The following is a 21300-nucleotide window of genomic DNA, read 5'->3' on the forward strand; positions in this document are numbered from 1 at the left end:
GGTGGGGCCCTTGTATGTAAGCCCTTACAATGGCTAAGGCATAACCCTTTTCCTAAAACGTTCTATAAAAGATGTTACTCTATATTGTCCTCCACAATTCACCTGCATTGGTAGATGGTCCTCGCTCATCCTCATTATTTGCCACTGGAGCAGCAACACCAGGAAGCATTGTCTGCAAGGGGGAGAAAAATGGTTTCGTGAAGACTTGCCCACCATGCAGCATAAGAGAGAAAAGACCCCACATGATTCATTAGGCATGTCCCCTTAATACCACATCAGAGACCAGTGAACAGTATTTCTGAATTTTGAAGGCATACTTGAGTATAAAACGTGCGAGAAGTGTTCGAATTAATAATTTTTGCTTCAACTGCCTTCTGAATACTATCCACCAGACTTTCTTGATTTAGGAAGCTGACCTGTAAATAAATTCAAGTGCTATATCAAGGTGATGACTTAGAACAGTTCAAATCTGATGCAACTGCAGTAAGATTTGTAAACTGTTGCTTTTCATTACAGTCAAAGTTGCCATGCAACAGAACTTGTGAAACACAGTGAAGCAGTTCGCTTTTGAAATTGTCATTTCATGAGCCTCAAATTAATTAGCTAAGAAACCTTGCTGCATTTGAATGACACACCATCTGCACATCATCAAATTTCACACTCCCATTTTGCTATAAATTCATAATTTTTGATTATAGATGAACACCGTAGAACACATAGAAACACACATCTGCTACCATTTTCCAGGACATGTATCTTTTCGCGTCTCATACTAGCAGGTGAGATGTCAAGCATACTCCTGAATCCAGACAGACAAGAGAGGAATGCAGGGAATTGTCACAGAGGGAAGTCGTTACTAGCAACCTTGCCTCGTAGATCTGGATGGCGAGATGCAGCAAGGCCATAGAGCATCAGCATACCACAACTCAGACAGTCACTCATATTTGGAGAAAGATTATTGATACCTTTGAAACCAAATGGGAGAGAGTACAAGGTGGCTCAAAGTGCATGAGGAGGATGCCCTATGCCTTCCCAGCCATGAGGAAGATTATCCATGCCACAAGATGCCTCAAAGTGCAAGAGGAGGACGTAATAGGCCTTTCTAGCTACTTGGGATGATTTAACTGCCTTCTTCCATTTAGGGACTCTATAAAGTTAGCATTATAGATCCCCAGACTCCTTTTTCTGCAACCAGTTAGACTCCTTCCATTCCACAGTTTCTCTCCCCCCAAAAAAAGTAAATTACATGAAAAGCTACCTCAACAATAAACACCACTAATATGAAATACAATTGAAAAAACATTCCCAATGATGAAGGGAACAACATAGGATAGATATCTCCTAGTCTGGCCACTCTCTAGGAAGGAATAGTACAAGGGGTAGGATAGAAGTTTGAGATCTTGAAAACTCAAATTGATTGTCTGCTTTCCCTTATCTTTGCCATTCCTGTTGGTATTAGTAAAAAGCAAAAGAAAACTCAGTGAATTTTAGTAGGGAAGTAAAAATTTTAGATACACAAATTTTAAATTCAGTATATCACATGAAGAATATATCGTGTAATGCAAAGTCCCTCTTTTTCTGTTGGATGAACACACACATCAACATGCTCGGTGGGTAAAGAAATAGACACGTATACAAATGGTTTGGAAGCCTTGGGTAAATTTTCAATTCAGTATACCACTTGAATAACATAGTATGTCAACATAAAGTACCTCTTTCTTTGTTGGATGAACATTCACATCGACATGCTCAGTGGGTAAAGAAATAGACATGTACACAAATGGTTTGGAAGCCTTGGGTAAAATAGCTGCATAGACCACCTCTATCGCCTTTCGCAATGCAGAACATTCAACAAGCCTATCTGTACAGAGCACCATAAAACAAAGAGTATAACAATAAGGAGATAGCAGATAGTTTCTTGTAGTGACCCTGACAAAAAGACTTGGCCTTGTTTAGGCGCCTTATACTAAAAAACCAATGAACCTATCTATCCAGAAAACCAAATACGCACATAACTTGTATCCTTTTAGGAGAAAAGAAACTCAATCATTATCAATGCAAGAAAAAGGTAGAAGAGAGTGTCAGAGAAGACTAAGCATGTGGCTAATGATCTGCCTGGCCAATCGAGTCCTTGTCAAAGTAAACCGCAATGATTTGGCAATTGATTACTCTGATGACCGTTAAAACTCACGTGGACAAATAAGGCCTTCTTCACATGACAACGCAAGCATCTATGGCCATAAACAAATCGATCCTCTGCTGAAAATGAATAAGAAATACCTAGTACTTCAATGGCAGTATCTGAAAATGCAATTTTTCTTCTTATCACAAAGAATCCTCATCTGCGCATAAGTTGCCTCTTTGTGACAATTCAAGCAGCAGTTTTTTGTCCGATCGTCCATACAAGAGATTTCCACTAGTCACCATTGTGCTTCCACAAATAAGCAGCAAGCTGATTGAAGGTTGTTATGGGGTTCCTTTGGCTTAAAGCCATAGGAGACTCCATGAGAAGAAGTTCATGCCACAACTAGTCCCCCTATGCTAGCCACCAAAGTGTCATCAAACGTATTTGAAAGTGTAGAAATCCTGTAATGAATTGGAACATTATGCAGTATCTCATTCTAGCACCTGGCAGCAACTCAAAAAAGTAGCACATGTGAAGCAATGCCCCTGTATTGTCCATATCCTTCATTTTATGGAAAAGATTTCTAAATTTCTATGAATATACAACCAAGGTCTTATTTCCCATTTTAAGCTCAAACAACCTCCTTAAGCTTTCAACCCAATCTTCTGTTGTGAATTGTTTCTAAAGGCAAATTCAAACTCACTCTAGATAATTGGCTTGAGGCACATCCTCGTCCACCACGCATGCACCTGTGAAGAAAACTACTAGGGTTTGCACTAAGGACACACAGAGTGTACAACCACGACAGAAACACAAAGAGACAAACACAGACACAGAGGGCAAAACTCAAACCCTAAACGCAAATCTCAAAACTCAAACACTAACAGAAGAAGGGAGAGAGAGAACACAACTCTGAAGTGAATGAATGCTGTAAATGAACGTAAAAGTGTACAGTGTGCTCAAGGGCAGAGCAATGTCGGAGTGTGACATCCACCGAAGATGGATCCCAAGTCTATGACCACCGGTCGGAGTGTAGGAGTGCTGAATAGTGAATGGCAGCAAGCTGGTCACCAAAACGCAGCAATCTGGAGGCTGGAAACTGGTTAACGCAACAGTGTACCACCGATCAAAGGCTGGAAACTGTGCACAGTCTGCTGTAAACAGCAAGCTGAAATAGTCTTTGAGAGTGTCAGGGCCTACAATGCTGAAAATGCAAGCTGGCTGACCTTGGAGATGATGGACAACAAGCTGAATAGCAGTCTGGGACAGTCTGGAGCACTCGCCAACAGCTGAGAGCTGTTACCTACAGCAATGGACAGACTAAAGATAATGTGGTGGCAGTCGATGATGGCTGGACAGCAGATGGAGGCGGGCTGCAAGCTGGAAACTGGGCGCCAACAGCAGCAGAGGGTGTGTGGGCTGGTGTAACCTGCAAACAAGGATGATGGCTGAATGGGGGCAGCCTGTCTATTTATAGATGTGGAAGGGCACCCCAAAAATTAGGGTTTCCACTAAAATCTCTGGAACCGCTCCTAGTTTTAGGGTTTCACTCTAAAAGAGCATTTTTAGTGTGTTTTGGGGCTGTTTAAGAGGCTAATCAGCAAGTAATGCATATTTTAGCTCAACACCCCCTCTCAAGCCCAAAACTGAGCTGAAAGGTTAGGCCATCCATTGTGATGTTTATGTACCCCAAGGCATCCCATCCCAAAGCAGCTAAGGCATCGACAAAGGGTGCACATCAGTTGTCCAGTGGCCTACCAAGACTACAGAGGCAATGGTTATCTTACCAAGGGAATCCAAGTAGTCACCCCAGAGAGGACAGGGGATCGGACAAAAGATGCACATCAACTGCCCAGTGGCCTACCAAGCCTTACAGAGGTGGATGGAACTACATGGATTTTTTTTGTTTTTTTTTTTTAATAAGTGAAGCAAATTTAATAGGATGCGGCCAATTGAGTAAAAGTGGCCTAGAAGATGGGAGTAGGGAGGGTACACCCAACACATCACAAAACAGTACAAGCTAACCCATCCACTCAGGGTGTCGATGACGAGGAAAAATAGGTGATGAAGTATCCATGTGATGAAGAAGGATGGTGGTGTGGGAACAACAACCGTCGGTGGAAACAGCTTAGGATCCGCGCAAGTGGTGCTTTGCACAATGAGATGCAATGTATGCTACATGCTGAAGAATGCTCATGCAATAGGTGCCACTTGGATAGTGTCCCTCGTGGGGAAATTGTTCACTTGCCCAAGCGCCCTAGTGAAAAGATGATGTAATCATACAATGCAAAGGGTAAGGTACAACAGGGGGAAGAAGTCAATGTTAAAGACAAAGTGTTGAAGCCTGTAAAATACCAAGAAGGGTAGGAACCCCCTCTCAACTTGGATATAGATGCCGAAGAAGGAAGAGGAGCCTGATATCGGTCTTCATAGGGTGCCGAGAACCATAAGGAATGAAAGAAGATAAAGTGGATGAAGTACCCCACTAGAAGAGCAAGGTAGAAGTCACCACCATGATAGCATTGAGATGTTGCACGATCCACCTCGGGAGGGGAAACTGCCATGCTGGAAGAAGAGCAAGCACTCCTAGGATGATGAAACCATGAAAGGAACGGTGCGCATCCCCACGTCTCTAGCCCAGGGAGGACCAAAGCAATCTGCAAGTTAGCCCTACACTGAAAGGCAAAAAAACCCTACAAAAGAGAAGAGAATCTTCAAACATAAAGGTTAGTGGTGAGATGCTCCAAAGCAAAACAAATCAGAAAGAAAATCTAACTCAAAATAAATGCAATGAATGTGTATGTGTGTGAGTAAATGCGGTGGAAGACAAAAAAATGAAAAAGCTAAGAACAATGAATCCTATGGGCCCGACTCTAAGAGTGCGAAAAATGAATGCTAGACTGACCTAGGGTATCCGAAAGGACCTAGAGACATGCTAGGCTAAGAAGGAGACCACCATCACGTACGTCTAGTAGCAAGGATCTGCTAAGGGAACGCTTAACGAGGTGGGAACGAAGGTAAGATAGATACATGAAGTGCAACGGGATCGGAACCTGCAAACCAATCAGCCAATCCCTCAGGGGTAGTGAAAGAGATGAGCCGTTGAGGCTATACTCGAGCCACATATCCAACAGCAGCAGCAACGAATGTTGAATGAGCAGATGAAGCAAGAGCGGAGGACGTAGACCCACTGGACTGTGCAATCGCAATGGTCTGCTAAGGCTTTTTAGGTGGAAAACCTTGGGCCTTTGAGCGACACTCCTCGTCCACGTAGCTTGCTCTCTGGCAATGTGTGTAAAACCGGTTTTTCTTAGGGAGTTGCTGCCAGATAGGTCTGGATTCTTTGGTTCCATCTAAGGAATAGAAGTCACCCTTTGATTGGCTTGCCTTCACATCTAGCGAGTTCTTGCCACTAGTGGTTGTCCCTCCCGAAGAAGAGGCAACCAACGCCCTCTGCTCTGAATAAGGCTGTGATGAGGATTTTTTGTGGACTTGATCATACAATCTCGCGTAACGCAAGAACTGGAACTCGAACTCGTAGAAGGTTGACAATCTAGGTTAGGAGATAATATGTTGAATGAAATTGAAATACTTGTCGGGCAACTTATTCAAGAAGAATGTAACCTGATCGTCAATCTAAACTTTGAAGAGCCAATAGTAGCGAACTTGGCAAGTAATCGCCTATATTCAACCAGCTTGACTTTCAAATCATCCCCTTCCTTAATAGACAACTCTTGAAGCTCAAAGTCGAGATTGATGCGCCGAGTACGATCTCAAGCCGCATAGTAGTCGAGAAGGTGACTCCAACGCTCTGATGCGAGCGAGAAGTGCTACAACTGAGAGTGAAACTCAGGAAGCAATCCTTGCATCAACTCAACATTGATTATGGCATTGCGAGCTCTCCATTGACGGATGTAATCAGGGTGAGCTAGTGGAGGGTCCACCATAGGCTCTAGACCAATGATGAGGTCCCAAAGACCCTGAGACTCAAGCACTTGTTGCATGAAATTAAACCAAGTAGTAAAATTTGACCTGTTAAAACGTGTCTTATTCGTGAAGGCATTCTTGGCCGTTGCAACAGGAGTGGTAGTGCTCGGAGATGCATAGTGTAAAAAAGTGTGGTGTGGGTAGAATGAGGGAGTATACACTTGGGAATAGGCCCTAGAGTGCCCAGCAAGCATGCGTGTAGTGTGCAAGGTGAATCCATAGGTAAGGATGGATTAACTAGGCATGGGCATGGTAGCCACATGAGGAACCCAAGGAGGTGGGACGAAAACAAGATAAGTAGAAGATGGGAATCCCTGCGTAGCTGTAACCCAAATAGAGTGTGAAGACGCACCATAAGCTGAGGATGGAAACCCTTGCGTATGAGTGGTCATGGGAGATGTAAAGCTGGGGATAGTGAGGGGGATGCCCATCATAGTCGTCCTAGGAGTTATGGGTGTGCTCATGTGCTGAAAGGTGAGAGGCACTGTGTTAAAGGATGGCATTCCTCCTAACGAAGTACCATGGTGCAAAGAGGTAGAAAATGGGGTGGAGAAGGAAAAGGTGCTAGAAGCGGAGATGAAAGATCCAACCCCTAGGGTGTGTGATGCAGATGTGAAGTGTAATCCAAGGTTTTGGAAAGATGATGAGAGGTGTAATAAAGAAGAGGATGGGATGGGAGGGAAGTGAGAAGTGTGTGTGATATGCTCAAATGAAACAGAAGCTATAGATGTACCTAAATTTCGTCTGCTGCGTGAGCTCCCTCTATTGAAGTTCACATACGCAAAGCCATCCGAATCCTATACCTCAAAAGAAAAAACAGGCGAGGGTTTTGATTCATGCAACACAAAAGAATTGTATAAACCTGACATTGCACCTAGCTGACATGATAAAGATGGATCGCCAGACGTTCCAAATGCCGTATGTCCTCCATGATCGGAGAGATGGCTAGCCTCACCAACCGGTCCCGATGTGGTAGCAAAACTAGTAGGAGGGGTGTAAACATCACCATACTTGTTGCGATAGTACTCCTCAAAGTCCTCCTCTGTCATATTAGTGAAATCTGGTGAAGGTGGAGTGTTGTCCTCCTCATCGAGTCCATAATGCCGTCTCAGGGCCTCCAATGATGGAGAAGCCTGATAAGACATCATATGAACTGGAAAAAAAGGTGTCTGGGACATTGTGATTCAGTTATGAGTCATATTGTGTGCCTCGCACAAAGACTAGCTCTCCACAATGTCCGCAAGATACTCTTAACAAGAGCACCGACTCTGATACCATGTGAAGGAAACTGCTAGGGTTTGCGCTGAGGACACACAGAGTGAACTACCACGACAGAAACACAAAGAGATAGACACAAACACAAAGAGCAAAACTCAAACCCTAAACGCAAAACTCAAAACTCAAACACTAACAGAAGAAGGGGGAGAGAGAACACAATTCTGAAGTGAATGAATGCTGTAAATGAATGTAAGAGTATACAATGTGCTCAAGGGCAGAGCAATGTCGGAGTGTGACGTCCACTGAAGACGGATCCCAAGTCTGTAACCACCAGTCGGAGTGTAGGAGTGCTGAATAGTGAATGGCAGCAAGATGGTCACCAAAACGCAGCAGTCTGGAGGCTGGAAACTGGTAAACGCCCATCGATCGAAGGCTGGAAACTGTGCACTGTCTGCTGTAAACAGCAGGCTGAAACAGTCTTTGAGAGTGTCAGGGCCTGCAATGCTGAAAATGCAAGCTGGCTGACCTTAGAGATGATGGACAACAGGCTGAACAGCAGCCTGGGACAGTCTGGAGCAGTCGCCAGCAGCCGAGAGCTGTTGCCTACAGCAATGGACAGGCTGAAGATAATGTGGCTGCAGTCGATGATGGCTGGACAGCAGATGGAGACAGGCTGCAAGCTGGAAACTGGGCATCAACAGCAGCAGAGGGTCTGTGGACTGGTGTAACCTGCAAACAAGGATGATGGTTGAATGGGGGCATCCTGTCTATTTATAGATGTGGAAGGGCGTTCCAAAAATTAGGGTTTCCACTAAAATCTCTCGAACCGCTCCCAATTTTAGGGTTTCATTCTAAAAGAGCAGTTTTAGTGTGTTTTGGGACTGTTTAAGAGGCTCATCCGCAAGTAATGCATATTTTAGCTCAACAGCACCTTCCCTTGTTACATGATTCACATCCACCCACTATGTTGCATGTCACTAAACTGCTACGAATCAAAGTAGGCCATCCACCTTGCCAAGAGTGAGTCAATGTGGATCTTGTCGCATTCCTTCTTTCCCCCTTTGAAGGGGTCCAAAAGGAATTGAAGATGCTATGTGCCCATTGTTTTGAGCACAAGGGGAAACTAGGAGTATTTAGTTGAACAAGCTCTCATCACGAGTCTTTTAATTGAGCCTACAAAGATACCGCCAATGACCAGTGTCTTTCAAATACTAGGCAAGTAGAGAGTTCTACAAAATACCCATGCATATGCTAAAATTTGGGAGGCATTAAATGGATGTACTCCATTTATTAAGGCTTTCTTGGTGTAGCAATCTCATCCACAGATGCCTCATGAGAAGTCGTAACAGCAAGAGAATGAAAAAGAATGACTAAAAGTACAAGGTGAGAGAAAGAGTGAAAGTGAGACCGAGTGAGAGTGAGCAAGTTAGTGAGCAAATTTGTAAGAGAGAAAAGGTAGCAAGTGTGAAGAAATACCCTAACACATAAACACAAAAAAACACCATATGACAAAGCACGGCCTAATAGAAGAACACAGTTAGGGTTAGTGTAACTTAGAGACAATGAACACAGAGTATGAATGAAATGATATGACCATTGAATATACAATGCTCATGCGGCAAACACACTATGTAGTGAATGAATATTATACCTCAAACTCCTATATCTCAAGGATTAGGGCAGCATGAGCTAGAGACTGTGTCATACCAGGAACGAATTCCAAATCGCAGCAAGGCAACCTCCAAATGTCGAACACCAACGAATGCAGCCAAGGAAGGTTGGATCTGATGTAGACAGCATTGCAAGAGAGAGAATAACTAAAAGCGCAAGTGAGGAGAGAGACTAAAAACGCAGGGAAAAACAGCAACAGTAGTCGGCATGCTGAAATCAGCTCCAAACAATGTGTCGTAGGCTGGAAATAGGCGTCAAACTTTTGTAGACAGCAATAGCCAGCTTGGACCGTGATATCCTCCGTGTTCGAGTGTGGGCAACAAGCTGAAATACTTGAAACCTGCAAAAGCGAGATTAGGACTGAATGGAGGAGAACATGCCTATCTATAGAAAGTTGGGGCCCTCCCAAGTGGGTTTGTGCTTATGGGATATAGGCACTCTCTAGGAACGCGTTTCTTTTTAAATAAACAAGGTTTCTTTCTTAATTAAGCATGTTTTGGCATTGTTTAAGAGAAGTTAATGCATTTTTAGGTCAACACCCCCTCACAAGCCCAACAACGGTTGCACGAGAAGTGGGCCAAACCAAGTCTTTTTTTTTTCTTTATCTTTTACCCTAAGGCATCCCACCCCAAAACCACCAGAGTATCAAACAAAGGGTGTGCATCGGCTGCCTAGTGGCTTACTAAGACTATAGAGGCGATGATTATCTTACCAAGGCAACCCAAGTGATGACCCCAAAGAGGCCAAGGCATGGAACAAAGGGTGCACATCAGCTACCCAATGGCCTACCAAGTCTTGGAAAGACGGATGGAATCAGCTATAGATTTTTTTTTTTTTTTAAGGGCTTTGTAGTTTTGATAGATTTAACATTAAGTGAGGGTTTCAAATCAGTTTTCATCCTATTGAGTATCCGTGTCCCAAATGGGAGAGTAACAAGGGATGATCGAACCCGAGACCTTCACAAAACAAGCATACTATCCCGACCATTACTAGGTGTTGTTGAAAAAGTAAAATGGCTAAGGTATCGGTGACACAAATATAGCAAAGATATGAAGTAAGCAAGACAAGCAAAGCAAGCAAGCAAGTTAGGGAGAGTGCCTTGGAGACTGCCATGTGCAATGCTATGAATGTGGTGGATCCAAAGTCGACCACTCCAAAATACCAAAAAGAGATAAATGCGCTCGGATGTATGTTTACATTAACAAAATGCCAATGTATGAGCTATTGACTTTTTTTTTAAAGGGCTTTGTAGTTTTGATAGATTTAACATTAAGTGACGTTTTCAAATCAGTTTTCGTCATACTGAGTATCTGTGTCCCAAACAAGAGAGTAACAAGGGATGGTTAGACCCAAGACATTCACAAAACAAGCATACTATCCCGACCATTACTAGGTGTCGGCGAAAAAGAAAAGACGGCTAAGGTGTGGATGACATAAATATAGCAAAGATGTGAAGCAAGCAAGACAAGCAAAGCAAGCAAGCAAGCTAGGGAGAGCTGCCTTGGAGACTACCATATGCAATGCCACGAATATGGTGGATCCAGAGTCGACCACTCTAAAAGACCGAAAATGGATAAACAGACACAAATGCATGTTTACATGAGCAAAATGCCAATGCATGGGATAATGCAAAGGGAAGTAGTAGCCCCCTCTCAAACTCAAAGGGAAAGTAAGAGAAAAGCATCCTCTCCCAATCAATCAAAAAAAGTAAAGAAGGGTGTATCCAAGAGGTACTAAAAAACTAGCCGGTTAATCGCTTTGGTCAAAATGACTACAAAATTGTCTGATGAAGCCACAAACTCTAGGCGAATAGTACCTAGCTCAACCTGCTCTCTCGAAAAGTGAAAGTGGACTTGGTCAATATTTCACAGTACCTAGGAAACCACATTGAATTGCATGTCTTCATGTGTTGTGTTATTTACGGTGTACTTATTCTTATGGCCTCACTTATGGTTCCGATTTATTTTTGTAGTTGTGCACTAATTCTGATTGGGCAAGAGATCCTGACACCCAACATTCCCATGGTAGCTACCTCTTCACCTTGGGCATAGCTCCCATTTCTTGGTCTAGTCATAAGCAAGAGACGGTGGCGACTTCTATGACCGAGGCTAAGTATAGGGCTCTCTTCAATGGCACCATCAAGGCCATCTATCTAAGGACTTTACTGGCGGTACTTCACTTCCCTTGTGACTCTCCCAAAGTTGTCTACTACAATAACCAGAGTGACATTGCCCTTGCAACTGATCCGATCAATCACACCACGAATGCGGCAAGTGAAAGTCCACTTCCACTTTTCCAAAGAGCAAGTTGACCTAGGCACTATCCACCTAGAGTTTGTGCCTTCATCAAACAATTTTGCAATCATTTTGACCAAAGCGGTCAATCGGACAGTTCTTTAGTATCTTCTCCCCAGAATCGGCTTGGATACACCCTCCACTACTTCAAATTGACGAGAATAGAATACTTTCCTCTTCCTTTCCCTTCCAGTTTGAGAGAGGGTGGCTACTTCTCTTAATAGTGACAATGATTATGCTTACAATTTTTAGACATTCATTCATTCATTTATTGTTTTATATTGTACTTACGATATTTGTAACTTCAACCACACTGTCAAGATAGCACGATTATAAAAGGCCACTTGAGCAAGTGAACAATTCCCTTATGAGAGCATTGTCCAAGTGGCACCGTTGCATTGCATTTTGTGTGAGCATGATATCTTGCATCTCCCTTTGCATTACCCCATGCATTGGAATTCTGTTCAGGTAAACATGCATCTGTGCGCATTTATCCCTTTTCAGTATTTTGGAGTGGTCGACTCTGAATCCACCATATTCGTGGCATTGCACATGGTAGTCTCCAAGGCAATTCTCCCTAGCTTGCTTTCTTGCTTTGCTTGTCTTGCTTGCTTCACATCTTTGCTATATTTATGTCACCCACACCTTAGCCGTTTTTCTTTTTTACCGACATCTAGTAATGGTTGAGATAGTATGCTTGTTTTGTGAATGTCTTGGGTCTAACCATCCGTTGTCACTCTTCTGTTTGGAGCACAAATACTCAGTAGGACAAAAATTGATTTGAAAACCTCACTTAATGTTAAATCTATCAAAACTACAAAGCCCTTTTTTTTTTCTAAGTCAATAGCTCATGCATTAGCATTTTGTTCATGTAAACATACACCTAAGCGCGTTTATCCCTTTTTGATCTTTTGGAGTGGTCAATTCTAGATCCACCATATTCATGGCATTGCATATGGCAATCTCCAAGGCACTTCTCCCTAACTTGCTTGCTTGCTTTGCTTGTCTTGCTTGCTTCACATCTTTGCTATATTTGTGTCACCGACACCTTAGTCATTTTACTTTTTCAACGACAATCAGTAATGGTCGAGATAGTATGCTTGTTTTGTGAAGGTCTTGGGTTCGACCATCCCTTGTCACTCTCCCCTTTGCAGCACGGATACTCAATAGGACGAAAATTGATTTGAAACCCTCACTTAATGTTAAATTTATCAAAACTACAAAGCCCTCCAAACAAAAAAATAAAATCCATAGCTGATTCCATCCACCTTTCCAAGACTTCGTAGGCCACTGGCAACCAACGTGCACCCTTTGTTCCATGCCCTCGCCTCTTTGGAGTCATCACTTGGATTGCCTTGGTAAGATAATCATCGCCTCTATAGTCTTAATAAACCATTGGACAGCCAACGCGCACCCTTTGGTCGATGCTCTAGTTATTTTGGAGTGATGCCTTGGAATAAAAAATAAGGAAAAAAAAACTTAGTTGGCCCACTTCTCGTGCCACTGTTGTTGGGCCTATGAGGAGGTGTCGAGCTAAAAATGCATTAACTTCACTTAAATAGCGCCAAAACATGCTTAATTAAAGAAGAAACCTTGTTTATTTAAAAAGAAATATGTTCATAGAGGGTGTTTGTATCCCATAAGCACAAATCTACTTGGAAGGGCCCCAACTTTCTATAAATAGGTATATTTCCCTTCATTCAGCCCTAATCTCGTTTTTGCAGATTTCAAGTATTTCAGCTTGCTGCCCACACCCCAAACGTGAAGGGCATCACGGTCCAAGCTAGCTATGGCTGTCTACAAAAGTTTGGCGCCTGTTTTCAGCCTACCATACATTATTCGGAGCTGATTTAAGCATGCCAACTGCTGTTGCTGGTTTATCCTGCGTTTTTATTCTCTCTCCTTCAGCCTACGTTTGCTGTTTTCTCTCTCTTACAGCTTGCATTTTTAATCTCTCTCCTCACCTGCGTTTTTACTCTTTCTCTCTCTTGCACTGCCGTCTACGTCAAATCCAACCTTCCTTGGCTGCATTTGCTGGTATTCAATATCTGGAGACTGCCTTGCTACAATTCGGAATTCATTCGGAGTACGACACACCCTCTAGCTCATTACCCCTACCCTGATCCTTGAGATATAGGAGTTCGAGGTATAATATGCATTCACTACATAGTGTGATGCATGAGCATTGTATATTCAATGGTCATATCATTTCATTCATACTCTGTGTTCATTGTCTCTAAGTTACCCTAATCCTAATTGTGTTTTATCAGTTAGTGCTTTGTCGTACGGTATTTTTTTGTGTTTCTATGTTAGGGTATTTCTTCACATGGTATCAAAGCCGAGTTCTCTGAGAGAAACTTAGGCCTTGATTTGAAAACTCTACATTAGAAGTAGGAACAATAGAAGGACAAATGACTTCAACACTACTTCCGCACTTCTCACATCAGAGCTAAATCCATCGACGAACGAGTCAGAATGGGCCTCACAGCTTGCTTCACAAGCTCTGGACATGGCCGGACAGACATTGGACCACCACGGTGTTCCACGACCTTACGAGATCACTCCAACGGAATACAATCTCATTTTGATGCATAAAGCCAAGTAGTAGATAGAAGGTAAGTCTGAATTTCACCCTTTAGATTCAGTGCACCAATCTATTGATCATGCAAGAAGGTCGGAATCTCCACTTAGGACTAGCCATCCGCAAGTAAAAACTGGCATAGAGTACACTCCATTGAGTTCATACTTATTCTCTCCGGTGTCAAGTATGTCTACCATTTTAGATTCTGTTAATGAGGATTTCCCTTCTCTTATTGGTATGGATGATTTTCATGATGAAAAATATATCCAAAACAATTTCTAGTTTATGAGTAACGAGGAAGACAGATATTTATTTATCAACTCAAGTTTAGGTAAGCAATTGAAACAAGAAACTGAGTACTCCTTCCTCTTTTTTTCCTTTAAACAATTTTGTTTTCAAAGGTCAAAATGAACTAGATGCATCTTCATCAACATTATTTTCATTTAATGCATTTAATGGACAGAAGGAGCCCACATTAATTCCCACATCCACATCTATCACAAATCCATTTAATCTCCCTCCCATCCCACCCTCTTATTCCGCTACCGCATCCTTTCAACCTCCATTAAGTGCACTGCATGTTGCCTCTCATGTAGGATCACATGTGTTTTCATTCACCACACCGAGGGGTTCTTCAAACTTAGGCACAAATGTTAGGACCTCCTCTCTTCCTCAACTGGGTGGTATTCCAACCTTTCCTCACACGCTGTCGGGATCATTGCAGCCTGGGTATTTCCCCGGTCTCTCCCAAATATGGATCTCTTGGTGCCACAACTTGCCTACATGGCATTACCTAGTGGATTCTCTAGCCATTATGATGTGTCCGAGTCGACATTTGGACAAGACTTATGTGTCATGTTTCAGTGCCTCCATATCAATCGGCACTCATTGGATACCCATAGTCTATTTCTATCTACCCACCTCTTATTCCCCCTCCTACTCCTTATCAGACATCTCTACCGCCACCACCATGTTATCCTCTGTGAGAGAGAGGATCAAAGCTCAGCTAAGAATGCAGTAGATAGTGTGAAGAGTGAAGCACGACACCCAATGCAATAATCTAAAGTATTAACTAAAAGTACAAAGTACAACCCTTAAACCTTAGGGTTGTAGGGGGTGTTCACACCCAAACACAATAAGTGCCCATAAGTGTGTGACATAAGCACATACGAAAGAAGACAATAAGTCTAGGAAAAAAAAACTCTCGTATCGAGAGTAAAAAGAGCCCCAGTGTCCTACTAATCACCGACACTCCTTTGTGAGCGTAGACATGAGTGAAACCCAACAAACCCCCCTGGAGTGAAGAGTGATCAAAAGCACAAGGATCATCCGCCACCGACAAGGCTGACATCACTTGCATGTAGCCTCTCTCTGACAAAGTGATAATGTATCTCAATGTGTTTCGTGCGTGCATGAAACAATGGGTTCTGTGCCACTGCAATGGCACTCTGACTGTAAGTAAACAAAGAAGTAAGCTCCATAACAAATACATCCAGATCAGCTAGCAAGCATCTAATCCACATGCATTCAACTATGGTAGTAAAAGTTGCCTTGCATTCAACTTCACATAACGATGTTGCAACAATGGATTGTTTCTTGCTAAACCAAGATATACAAGATGAGCCAAGAAAGAAACAATTGCCACTAGTAGAGTAACGTGAATCATAATTACCAACCCAATCAGAATCACTATAAGCATGTAACTGCAATGGTCCCCCCTTGGCATAAAGCAATCCAAGAGATCTAGTACCCTGCAAGTAACGAAAGACATACTTAACAGCTTGCCAATGTGACATGCGTGGCTGATGTATGTATCTACTCAGGGCCGAAACTGCAAACAATATGTCCGGCTTGGTGTTGCATAGGTAAATAAGACATCCAACTACTTAAGCATATGTATGTATATCAAACAAATCACTCTCATCATGTAATGACAGCTTTAGTTCAGCTTCCATTGGTGTACAGACTCACTTGCAATCTTGTAAGCCAAACTTCTCAAGAAGTTTACCAATGTACCCTAACTGTCATAAACCAATATCTCTAGCATCATGTATGAACTAAATACCCAAGTAATGATGCAAATACCCCAAGTTTGACATTTCAAAAGTTTTCTGCAAATTTTGTTTGAATGCTAAAATCTGATCAACATGTGTCCCTGTAAGCAAAAGATCATCAACATATAGATAAATGATTAGCATGGATCCCCCCTCTTTACATACGTAAAGGGTAGACTCAAATGAACTGTTTATAAACCCTTGGCTGAGTAAAAAGGCATCAATCTTTGCATATCAAGCTCTAGGAGCTTGTTTCAAACCATATAAAGCCTTTTTCAGCTTGCAAACCAAGTGTTCAGATCCCTCAACTACAAAACCAATGGGCTGTTGTACATAAACTTCCTCATGAAGTTCCCCATGTAAAAATGCAGTTTTAATATCTAACTGATGCATAGTCCATCCATAATGGGCAACCAAAGCAACCATAGACCTGATGGTAGTCATTCGGGAGGTAGGAGCAAATGTCTCCTCATAGTCAATGCCTTTCTTCTATGCATAGCCTTTGGCTACAAGCCTTGCCTTATATTTGTCAATGGATCCATCTACATTCCGTTTCAGCTTGTAGACCCATTTTGTTCCAATGGCTTTCTTCCCAAAGGGCAAAGACACTAAATCCCATATTCGATTCTTAATGATAGAATCTAATTCAACTTGCATTGCTACCATCCAATCCACACTTTGTTGTGCATCCTCAAAACATTCAGACTCTCATCATCAACTGTACTTGCTGCCATAACAAACTCCATGGTATGTGCAGTATCATGCATACGAGCTTGCCTTCTTGTACGACCAACCATGGGTGCATCCAGATGACTATCTTTCATAGCCTATAAATACCATCTAGGCATTTGTCCTGACTATGCATAAGCTCTTGCTGAATTTCAATCTCAGCACTTTGCTGAATATTCAGATCAGCCAATGGCTGATTTCCTGCATTTTTCAATGGAGCAACTAGCTGAACATTAAGTTCACTTGCTGAAACTCCAGCTAAATCACCAAATGAAATGGGCAGCAGCCCTTCAAATACATCATGGGCAGCCTGATATGTGTCAAAACCAGCAGGGGACAATTCTGATTTTTCATCAAATAGTACATCCCTACTAACAAACACCTTTTTAGAGATAGGATCATGGAGTCTATAGCCTTTGCTCTCACTACTATATCCCACAAAAATGCATTTGACAGCCTTGTTATCTAACTTTTTTCTGAGTACCTGGGGAATGTGTGCATATGCAAGACACCCAAAGGTACAAAAGTGCCCAACAAAAGGTTTCCCGCTGTTCCATGCATCAAAAGGTGTAATATTCTTTATTGCTTTGGTGGGGCATCTGTTTAAAAGATGGCAAGCACACATTACAGCTTCCATCCAAAAATTGTGGCAAGCTCTTTGCTTTTAGCATACATCTGGCCATCTCCATGAGTGACCGATTCTTCCTCTTTGCAACCCCATTCTGATGTGGAGTATAAGCAGTAGTGAACTGATGAACAATGCCCTTCTGCTTCAAAAAAGAATTCAGCACAGAGGATATATATTCCCCCCCTCAGTCCGAACAGAGAGTCTTTATTTTACAACCAGATTGGTTCTCAACAAGTGCTACAAAAGCCAAGAATGCATCATACACTTGTAACTTTTTCACCAAAGAATAGACCCAGCAGAAGTGAGGAAAGTCATTGATAAAAGTCACAAAATAGTAACATCAACCTAATGACTTTGTCTCCATAGACCCACATACATCTGAATGCACTATCTGTAACCTAGCTATGGCTCTAAAAGCAACATCATGGGGAAATGAAAACCGATGCATTTTCACCAAAATACATCCTTCACACAAGTGCTGAGGAGGTCTCTCCAAAAGAGGTAATCCATCTAGCATCTGTGTACGCTGTAAGGGCATCAAGCTATCATAGTTCACATGCCCCATGCGAGCATGCCATAACTCCACCTATATCATAGCAGGAGTAAGAGTGAATGCCAAGTATGCTGACTGATCAACTGAAAGAACATCCAATTCATATAGCCCACGACATAAAGTGCCAATCAAGACCAAAATCATGTGTTCATTGTCTCTCACCATGCATCTGTGATCATCAAAGATGACCTGCAATTCACAACGTGCCAAAGAAAAAATATAGAGCAAATTCTTCATTATACCTGGCACAAACAAAGGATCTTGTAGGCGGAGAATAGAGCCATCAATGGCTCTGAGCACAATCTCCCCAATACCTCTAACATGGTATAATGCATTATTAGCACACTGTACTGACTTGCCAACTGGAGCTACACCAACAGAAGAAAATAGATCTCTGCGAAATGTGATGTGCCCAGAAGCACCACTATCAAAAAACCAAGTGTTTACATCCTCAGTAGAACTAAATGCTCTATCAGCCCAAGAAGAGTCATAACTGCATGTGTAAAAGCAATAGTCCCTGTCTGCAACAAAGGACACTGACTCAGTAGCAATGGAAGGAGCATCAAAAACAAACATCCTTGACTCCTTTTTCTTCTCCTTGGCAATACACTTTCTACACCCAATGATGTAGTGGCTTGGCTTCTTGCAATAATGGCATTTGTCCTTCTTGGCTTGCGTGTCCCCTTGTATTTTATTACCTATGAAGTGCATGAAGTCCCAAAGCTCTGCGGAGCATTCTTTACTTGGCTGCCTTTGTCCTTCTATCTAGCCATAAAAGCCTGCTCAAAAGCTATGACATCCACACCACTATTTTGTTTGCTCCTCCTCTAGAAGCAAACTGACTAATTGAAGAAAGGGAATAGATTGTGGAGCAATTCTCATTGTGAGATTAAGGACAGTATGAAAAGTCAAGTACGAAGGAGGTAATGAGTTCAACGTAGTGGATATCAGTTGTGCATCTGAATAGTACTCATCGACATTCATAAGTTGCTCGTGCAAGTCTTGGATTTTGTTCAAGTGATCCTGCATGGAATCACCCTTATCCATCTTCAATGTCTCAAGCTCTTTCTTTAAGAAGGAGATGCGGGTCTCATTCTTACCAGCAAACATCTGCTCTAAAGTTAGCCAAGCTTCTCGTGAAGAAGCTGCCGAACAAATGTGGGGGATGGACCGCTGAACTACCAATGCAATCAGTGACAAAGCCTGTGCATCCCATGTGTGTTGAGAATATGCCAATCACACCCTATGTACGCCCCTTTGTATGGAACAGCTAGGCTAGGGAGATGCAGTTCATTCTAGGAAGAGAGACAGATCCCATAGGCACAGTGGATGTAGTGTGCTACCAAGCAATCCTATATAATAATGTACTTGACTATCACTTTCATATGATGATAATGCAATAGTACTTGTCTCTTTCTGTCAAGTGTCTATGTCATTGTCAGTCCTACACAAGATTGTGTTTATGAGTTGAAGTCTCAATCTTGAAGCCTAATTCACTTGTATAATAGTTGTCTATATTGTCATGTCAACATGAGTAGTATCTTTATCTTCCATCCTCCATAGCTTCCGCCTTTGCCATGCTCTAGATCCCGCATCTTTCACATGGTATCAAAGCGCAACTGAGCATGGCTTAGCTCTTCTCTGCTTTCTCTCAGTTCCTCTTCAACTCTAGTCACCACAGTTCCAGCCCATGACTTCATCTCTCAACTCTACCTTCACTTGAGCTTCCATGGCAGCCATAGCCAGCATCACCCTATCAGCTTGAAGCCCTTATATCTCACTCCACAAGTCAAACCTCCTGGAGCTTCCTTCTGGAAAAGTGTTCCCCTGCTTCCAGAGCTTCTTCTTAACACATCAATCACTGACTTTGGGCAAGCATAGCTTCAGCATTGTGAATTTTGTCAGTCACACTGCCATAGCCTAAATCTGTGACCTGTAGGACATACCCTTCTTAGAGTCATTGGATCTCCCAATACAAAGCATATCTGCTGATGATTTCTTCTGCAAAGCTCTTCCTCTGCTTCCTGGGCAACTCTCCATCACATTAAAGCCCAACATTAATGTGCCCTGGCGTCAGCATTGCAGAAATCGTCGCCTCCTGTCCGAAATTGCGCCTACCTACGTCTTTCTGCTCTGCACATGATGAGCTGCCCGCGATCTGGTCGATCTCCATGGGGCTTTGATAGCCCTTGAAGTAAGCTTCATTTTCATAAAAAAACTTTTGAAAATGATCAAGTATTGAGTTCACAGCAGCTGAAAAACCAAGCCCCTGTCTCAAAAACCCTAATTCCATCATAGCCAAAATCTCCCAAGCTCATTTTTCTCTCAATTTCTCACTCCTGTCACTAAACCAAGCTAAAGCCTACTAAATCTGAAGTTCCCAGCATCAAATCAAGGAGGAGAAGATTTGGATTTTGAAGATCTTGAAGAATTTTGCAGATTTGGAAGACTCAAGGAAGAAGATACAAACATAGTGTCCATTGACACTCATCTAGTGCTCTTAGCACTTGTGTCTTGTGACACAACCAACTCATCTGAAGCTCAAGCATAGTATCTCTTGATACTAATTCAGTGCTTCTTGGCACTTGTATTTTTTTGGCACATTCAAAAATCAACTCATTGGTGGTCTAATTTCACTCATTTGATGCTGATGCATGAAGATTTTTAAGTGGATGCTTCCTATTAGGAGTGACATAACTACTCTTGTTGCTCACTGGTACTACACAGAAGATGTTTCTATTCTACTTGCAGAGAGACATGGAGCTGCCTACACTCAAGTGCAATCAATGATTCCATCTGAAGACTTTGAGGACACTCCAGCTACCTTGGTCATCATACAAACCCTAAAGAAGAATGAGATGTCTTTGCTTGAGGGGGACATAGACATAGACATAGACATGAAGACTGAAGCAGCAAGCAAAGTCCATAAGGAACCAAACCAAGAAGACCATAAGATCAAAAGAAAGAAGGACAAGAAGAAGACCAACCATGAAGACCAAAAGACCACATCATTCAAAGCTGAAGAACCAAAGATTAAAGACATGAAGATTTTCCATGATGACAAAGAAATAGCAGATGCTGAAAAAGACCACAAGGGCCTATCGGTCCTTGTCTCTCATTTTCTGTTTTAAAAGCATTGTACCTGCCTTAATGTTCCTTTCATAAGCTTGTAAAAACTCCTCATGTAGCCTTGTACTACAACCTCTGTACACTTTGTGAGGCCCCTGTTACAGCCTCTGGATGGCCACCATGTTTATGGTACCCACACTTGGCCTTTTCTACGACAACCTCTGGTGTTTTGCCATGTTTGTGGTATGCCCACACTTTGCAGGTGTTGCTCTCACTAAAGCCTCTACACACTTTCTACTTTCAGGTTGTGATTGAGGAGGGGTGTTGAGAATCTGCCAATCACACCCTATGCATGCCCCTTTGTATGGAACAGCTAGGCTAGGGAGAAGCA

The 21300-nt window shown here is 42.4% G+C and overlaps 1 protein-coding gene across 3 annotated transcripts in view; it reads right to left on the bottom strand.

Annotated features, from left to right (window-relative positions):
• MLH1 (MUTL-homolog 1) overlaps positions 1 to 21300 on the bottom strand; it is a 171877-nt gene that overhangs the window by 112267 nt on the left and 38310 nt on the right. For all 3 annotated transcript variants that reach the window (XM_087678631.1, XM_087678633.1, XM_087678632.1), the window contains 3 exons: positions 1713 to 1861; positions 318 to 416; positions 103 to 172 (listed from right to left, as the gene is read on the bottom strand). In XM_087678631.1, coding sequence (XP_087534757.1) covers positions 103 to 172; positions 318 to 416; positions 1713 to 1861 — 318 coding nt within the window. The remainder of the gene's footprint in view (positions 1 to 102; positions 173 to 317; positions 417 to 1712; positions 1862 to 21300) is intronic.

Source organism: Lygodium microphyllum, chromosome 5, assembly GCF_053477565.2.
Source record: "Lygodium microphyllum isolate KBCC chromosome 5, Lygodium_microphyllum_v1.1.10, whole genome shotgun sequence".
In the NCBI taxonomy this organism is placed as follows: domain Eukaryota; kingdom Viridiplantae; phylum Streptophyta; class Polypodiopsida; order Schizaeales; family Lygodiaceae; genus Lygodium; species Lygodium microphyllum.